Source organism: Phoenix dactylifera, unplaced genomic scaffold (assembly GCF_009389715.1).
Source record: "Phoenix dactylifera cultivar Barhee BC4 unplaced genomic scaffold, palm_55x_up_171113_PBpolish2nd_filt_p 000990F, whole genome shotgun sequence".
NCBI classification, from domain to species: domain Eukaryota; kingdom Viridiplantae; phylum Streptophyta; class Magnoliopsida; order Arecales; family Arecaceae; genus Phoenix; species Phoenix dactylifera.
Window position 1 is genome coordinate 165,195 of NW_024068345.1, and position 7,653 is coordinate 172,847.

The 7,653-nt window shown below is 36.7% G+C and overlaps 1 protein-coding gene across 1 annotated transcript in view; it reads left to right on the forward strand.

The window, feature by feature from the left end:
* The window catches only part of LOC103696820 (DNA damage-binding protein 1), a 33,566-nt gene extending 26,154 nt beyond the window's left edge, over window positions 1–7,412 (forward strand). Inside the window, 7 exon segments of the mRNA XM_039121153.1 lie at window positions 5,584–5,605; window positions 5,607–5,758; window positions 5,761–5,793; window positions 5,796–5,875; window positions 5,938–6,076; window positions 6,079–6,211; window positions 7,034–7,412. Coding sequence (XP_038977081.1) covers window positions 5,584–5,605; window positions 5,607–5,758; window positions 5,761–5,793; window positions 5,796–5,875; window positions 5,938–6,076; window positions 6,079–6,211; window positions 7,034–7,397 — 923 coding nt within the window. The 3' untranslated portion in view covers window positions 7,398–7,412.
* Window positions 7,413–7,653: the final 241 nt, after the last annotated feature.

The following is a 7,653-nucleotide window of genomic DNA, read 5'->3' on the forward strand; positions in this document are numbered from 1 at the left end:
GAAAACAGGGATGAGATCAGTGTTCATGCATAAAGCAGAGATGACACCCTGTTTTTGTGCACAGACAGAACCTCAAGGCATTTTTCATTTGGACTGGATGATTTGCAGTTTGGATCAGATGATCCAAAATTGGGTCATCCAATTTTTCTCGATTTTGATCGAGTGATCCAATTTGGCTCAATTTTTGGGTTTTTGATCCGGATCATATGATCTAAATTGTGGATCCGACGATCTTTTTTTATTTGGACTGGATAATCTGCAATTTGGATCAGATGATCCAAAATTAAGTCATCCAATTTTTCTCAATTTTGATCAAGTGATCCAATTTAGCTTAATTATTTGGTTTTTTGATCCGGATCATATGATTTGGATTGTGGATCCGACGATCTTTAATTCATTACTTTGATCATCTTATGTGACAATTATAATAGTCACTGATTGGACAATGGTTTTTTCATTTGTCATGCAAGGGCTTGAGTACTGGACGATTTTAGAGTTTTACATTATGCCTGGTTCTGCATAGATGCAGTTCCTGTAACCGAACAGCTGGTCAAGTTGTAAAAAGCTTGGATAATTCCACAACTAATATGCTAATTGGATTTACCTCGGTGATTAGCAAACTTGAATCCATCTTAATCACTTCAGGCCTACCAATCTCATTTATATCCCTATCATTATGACCAGACCATTGCCAATTGAACCGAGTTCATATGCCACAGAATGACCTATCTTCTTTTTTTTTTTTGAGTGAAACAAATAGGCAATTGTTGATTTAGTTAGTTAATTGAATTAGAGCTGAGACTATCTTTGGCAAACCCACTTGGACTCATCTAGATCATGTACAGGATCAGAACATACAAGCATGCAAAGGATTGCTCACACTTTAAAAACGATAAGAAAATAAAAGACATGGATTGGGCCTATGAATTGTTTTTTTATTTTGACTATTTTTTATATGTAATAACAAAAAATGCCCTTCCTGTCATAACTAAACAGGGTTTTAAGGTTAAGGGCAAAACAATATTTGTAAGCTGGTTCAATAAACATCCAATTCTTTAGGAAGCAGTCGATCACTGATTTATTGAAAAAATTGCTGTTTCAAGTAATTCTTTCTTTGGTTACATGGAGCTGCTTTAAGAATTGGAATGAATAGGGGACTAGTTCACTGATTTTTCAATCCGAGTAGCCAGCTTGGTCCACTTCTGTTAACAATTATTTTCTCTCTAATTTAAAGCATTCACATGAATCTTGAGCCAAGTCTGCAGTCCTTCAAGAGTGTTACTTAATTGCGCCTTTAAGTTTCTTAAAGCTTTGGAAGATGGTGCATAGAGAGTCTAATTGGAATTGGTGGTATGTCCCCACATCCATTCTATTGAAAAGTGGGAGTCTGTTTTTGTGATGTTGATAGTAATCTCTTTTAACACTTACATTGCCAAGCTTGAACATCAGTCCTATCGGATCTTTGCAACTCCCATCACTGATTGAATTGTTACTTCTATAACTTTGCTAACACATTCAGCAATTTAAAGAATCTCATCTTGTTTCATATTTGTTTGGGCCTCAGCAGGTCAAGTTTTTCCCTCTAAATTTGTATATGTATACAGTTAAGTTCTTTTTGAGTTGAGCTTGCATGGGCTAGTATAACAAGTAGGCTTAGCCTTCATTGCCTTAACCATGAAGGGCTCAAAGTCTAGTTGGAATGCCCAAAACAGGCTTTCTAATTGCCAACCTAAAGTCCTGCGCAATTGCATGGGACCTAGCTATACGGCCTTCGAAGGTCAAACCTAAGGGTGTAATCGAGCTGAGCTGAGTCGAGTAGCTATAGGCTTGAGTTTGACTTGATTTAAAATACTCAGGCTTCCAAACTCGACTCAAGATCGATCAAACCTTAATATCCAAGCTCGAATTCGACTGGATTAAAAAAAAACCAATATTTGAGATCGACTCGACTCGACTCGAATATCAACCCAGCGATACTTGAGCTTGAGTTCAAGCTCGAATTCGAGTCTTGGATGTAATTCAAAAATATGCCTAAAACAAGATATAACATAATATTATATTTTAAAATATTACATTAATAATATATATTATAAGTGAAATATGATATTATTAAAATATATATACTCGACTAGGCTCGCTAGCCTTTAAGTTGAGTATTTTGCTACTTGAGCTCAGTAACAACCGAGTTGAGTTGGCTCGAGCGACTCGGGAGCTACTCGGCTCATTTGCACCCCTAGTCAAACCATCCAAGGCTAGATAGGAGCACGGTCCAAGAGAGCAAGTAGCTTTGCCATTAATTGGCATTGCAATGTCTTCACTAATGAGGCACATCTTCCTCGGAAAAGGCATGGCTTCACTGTACAAGCTCCAATCTGGTTGAATGTCCATCAAATATGGAACTGTGTAGCAGGAAACCTATTTAAAAACAAGACCAAAAGTGCTACTATGCCAGAGTTTCATCTGGTAAGGTTCACTTCACACCAAGCGATAGAACGAGATAATAGAAAAAAAAAACACAATCAAGAAGTCCAACCCTATGAGGGACGATCTAGCTGTCATAGTTGGCCTTCACATGAATGCTCAAAATTTTAGTCAAACAAGTCTAAGAACAATGTGCTGATAATCTAAGTGCCATAGTATGCCCTGACATGACAGAAGTCAAACTTTTAGCTTGTAGATTGGGGGCCAAGAAAAGAGGCAAAGGAGAACAATATCTACCTAGATGGAGCCAAATCTGCATAACAACTATAATAAAATAGAAGTCCCCATAAAAACTTCAGCACTGAAGAGAAAGATGAATCTTTTGATTGCGAAAGCAAGGGCATGGGTGTCCCATTAAATATGTGCATGAAAAAAACATAGAAACAAACAAAACAACATAAAAGAACGCTTTGATGAGGTACAATCCGTGCATCTGCTTCACTAGCTGCTTAGCAAACAATAAAACCAATTCCTTGGTCAGGGAAGATCTTGCTACCAAGAAGGTGATATTACTTCCTCCAAGTTGTTGAATTTAAGTGAATATTATTTGTACAATTGCATTCCTACACTGCTAAAAGGGAAAAAGTAACACTAAAGAGAAAATAATGCAGGGGAAAGAAAGGTAAATTAAAGGAAATCTCTGTAGGAAATCTTCACATCTTTTTGTGAATTTACCACCCAATTTTCTTATTCCAAGGCGAAAACAACTTTAATGTGATTATTTTTGAAAAGCATGTGACGTTCTTCAAGGACTCTTACGTGCATTACATCTTTGGTCATACATGCTTCCTAGTATTCTTGATTTTAGGCACATACTCTTTTTTCTTTAATTTTTGAGAGCAACCATTTCCCTCTAGGAAGCTATGCTTTTTCATTGTTTCCTGAGTGATAGTGCCGACTACCAAAGGCTGTTATTGAAAACACATAGGTGATCATAATTATTGAAATAGTCCAAAGAGAGACCAGTCTTAAGATGCATGCAAGACATTGGATCTCTCAAAACTTGGTCATCCCATTCTTACCCGATGCATCTCTAAGATGTATTGATTGGGATATCGTGACAAAGGATTGAAATACCATACCAAGGGTGGTACCGGTTTTCCTTAGCAATGGTACAATACCAACCCATACCATACTGACTCACGAGACAGCGGTGCATACTAACTCTTGAGACTGATGTGGAGCAATACCATAACAGTACACAAACTTGAGTTTTTTCTTTCTATTTTTTGATTTTGGTGTGTAATATGGTTATTTAGTCAGTCTTGTTTTGTTGTCTGATGTGCAATATGGATATGAATTGAATTGAAGTTCATTGTTTGTCTGTTGTATTATCTGATTGGTATTTGTTGTACTGCAGCACAATCAACTATGAGAGTGAATTGCCTTTAGCACAAGGAATAAATGTTGTTCACTAGTCCTTACCACTCATGGTCAAAACACATAACTATTTGGACCAAGGTTTTAAATACTGCTAGGATGATGAGGTGTTCCACCATCCCGATCATTCAAATGGGGCATTGTCCACTGTCCCTAGTGTTAGGATGGGATGGTTGAGTTGGAAAATGGACTGAGATGGATGGGACATCCACTATCTTAAGTGTTGGTATGCGACCATCCCATTCTATGGAAAAGTCATGATGGGCCCATTTATAGATATAGATGGATGCAAAGCCGAAAAGGTTTTGCGTCCGAGAACGTCCGGCAACTCAATATTCGGAGGTTTCTTGATCGAATATCATGTGGATTTTCCATTAGATTTGGCAATAGTTTCATTGAATTTCTATATTTCTGTAGTTGAATTGTTTTAGCAATATTTCCGTTTATTATTGAGTTGGATAATTCTAATTCTAGTATGATTTTCTATCAAGTTTGTTGCTTGGATTAATTATTTCACACTTTAGGATGCATCAGCCAATGTGGACCTCTACATTTAAAAAAAAAAATTGATTGCGCTGTCCAGTTTACAAGCTATTGGCTTTGACCAAATTAGCCTTTGTACGGGCTCGTCATGTTGGGTGGTAGGTTTGGTCCATTTCATGCCTTTTGTAATGTCGTCTTGATCAGACGGCTTTGTACTATATTGCTTGGTCGTCAGTCAATGCTGAATCAGGATGGCCGACATTCCCAATCTTGGTAGTATCTTCATGGTCCAGCTCCCTATATTTGTGCCGATGGCATTGGAAGTATGGTTAACCGGATGATACCATCCCATTCCACTGGTTTTGAATCCATGGTTCGAACCACTTAGATTGGGCACTCCAATAATTCATTGGGATGTTCTTTATTTATTTATTTATGTTTCTCTTTTATATTTTAAGTAGTTTTTGAAGGCTCTCTTGTTATTCTATTTGAACTAATAATTTATTATTATTCCATGATCTGATTGATACAATAGCTATTTTTAAATTTATTGTGATTTTTTATGTTTTTTTCAAACCATAAGTGTTGATTACCACACCGACACCATAACCAAGTTATTTAAGAGACTAAAAGTATCTAATAGTTCATGAAGAAAAAAACAACGAAGATAAAAAAGAAAAGGGTGTTCAGTGTTTCACCGGGATTTAAATCCGTTTTGGTGTCGGGATGGGGAGTGGCCCCATACCATACTGACTTGTCGTCGACCAATGTGATCCATTAATGGATTTATCCTTGGCTAGTCTTTTTTTTATTGTTTCACTGTATATGATATATACAAATTTTAGGTCCTGTTTGATATTTCTTCATTTTCTGTTTTGGTTATCAAAACATGAAGAAGAAAAATGTGCTGGACCAGACTCCTGTTGGTTGAAGCCTGTTTGCTTTTTCAACTTGGGTTTTTTTTCTTTTGGGAAAATCTTCAATGGCTTTGGAAGCCAAGATTTATTGCTTCAGATATGAGTGAAAATAGAAGCAAGGATAGCGGAAGTTAACAGTGTCTTCCACATCAATCTCCATTTGGGATATTAGTAAAGAAAAAAAAGGTGGTGCTAAGGAGGATTTATCTAAGACTTCTCGACCTGAATCTGTGTTCTTTATTATTTTCTAGTTAACAGAACTTCATATGATATTACTGAACATGTTTACCTGAGCATGACTTTGACATATCACGAACTGCAGGTTTATTGGCAACTGGAGGTGGCATCTGTTTATAGAAATGGGAATGACAAGTTGGTTGAAACAAACACATACAGTGGACTATGAAATTTCTGTCTTGACATAAATCCAATTGGTGAAAATTCTCATTACAGTTCACTAGCAGCGGTAGGAATGTGGACCGGACATAAGTGTAGGATATTTCACTACCAAGCTTGGAACTGCTCACGAAGGAAAATTGGGTGGAGAGATCATTCCTCGGTCTGTTCTTCTATGTACCTTGAAGGGTATGCTCTTCAGCCACACTTCTCCTAAAGTTTTCTGTTAATTGTAAATAATAATGCATCTGTCAACCTGTATGTACTTTTTGTTCTTCAGGTGTCCTATCTGCTATGTGCTCTTGGAGATGGGCACCTGTTCAATTTTCTATTGAACACAAGTACTGGTGAATTGTCTAATAGAAAAAAGGTTTCTCTTGGGACACAACCTATCACACTCCGTACGTTTTCTTCAAAGGATACACACATGTATTTGCTGCATCTGATAGACCAACAGTCATCTACAGCAGCAACAAGAAGTTACTTTATAGTAATGTAAATTTGAAAGAAGTTAGTCATATATGCCCTTTTAACTCGGCTGCTTTTCCAGACAGGTTCTCCCTCCCTCCCCCCTTGTGCTTGCGCATGTGCATATGTGAAATATTGCTCAAGATTTCGATGCTTAAATTTCAACCAATTTGTCACTATTCACTATTTTCTCTCTTTGTAATGCTGACTTTCTTTTTGTTATGTTATAGTATTTTAATAAATTTTTTCCAGGCTCTTCTTTCCTGTTGTCCTACCATTGTAGGACAAAGATTAAAATTTGTCCCACATTGTGATTTTGTTAACTGTATAGGAAATTTAATGTTTCTTGATGCTCAAGCCTTTAATATTCTATAATATTGTGTGTTTTTATTGCTCCAGTATACAAAAACTGGACTCTTTTAACAATGAATTCCTGAGTTTTTGCCTCACTGATGCATGTATGCAAATTTTTTTTATCATGCTCTTGATCTTAAATCTTTTTCTGCAAAGAATCAAAATTTTTTCTATGGAACTCTTGCAAAAGCAAGTGGCAGTTGACTGTGGAGAGCTGCTGTCTTGCTTCCTCATACTATCAGGTTTTCTTGCCTGTGTGAATCGGAATTTTTAGTATGCACTTGTATTTCCTACCCAAAGGCTGTGCCAATGTCGTAAGCTATAGTGGATTTTTCTGGAAGATATGCTTGATACTTTTCCTTTTTTTTCTCTCTTTTTTCGCTGTTTCATGTGTTGACAAGTGCCTCTTAGGTGTCTGTATTTGCTTTCACCTTTTTTAATCATGCTGATATCTGGTAGACAATGTTAATTTTGTTTTGAGGCATTCTAAGTTGTCTATGCTTGTGAACATGATTCTTTCTAGTTCAATTTAATGCTTATTAGTTTTCAAACAGCCTTGCAATTGCTAAAGAAGGTGAACTTTCAATTGGAGCCATTGATGACATCCAAAAGCTTCACATTCGTACAATCCCTCTAGGGGAACATGCTCGACGTATCTGCCATCAGGAGCAGTCTCGAACATTTGCCATCTGTAGTCTCAAGAACTGCCAGACTAGCACCGAGGAAGCTGAAATGCACTTTGTTCGATTATTGGATGATCAATCATTTGAGTTTATATCAACCTATCCACTTGATACATATGAATATGGCTGCTCCATTATTAGCTGTTCCTTCTCAGATGACAACAATGTTTATTACTGTGTGGGAACTGCTTATGTGTTGCCTGAGGAAAATGAGCCTAGCAAGGTAAGCTTTTAAGCATGCAGTTTTAAAATTTAAATTTTCTTTTGGGAAGAGGTATATGTACTTTGCAGTTTATTTATCTTCCATCAATCAACCAATTAATCATAACTCTTCTTTACGTGCTTTTCTTCTCTGCCTAAATCTTCAATAAGTGTGCACAACTTTCCCTCTCTATTCTCCATTCTGGTGAGATTTAAGTTTGCCAGTCATACAATAAGAGAAGTATAATAAATTATTCCTGTTTCTGTGAACACTTAGCATCACACAATAA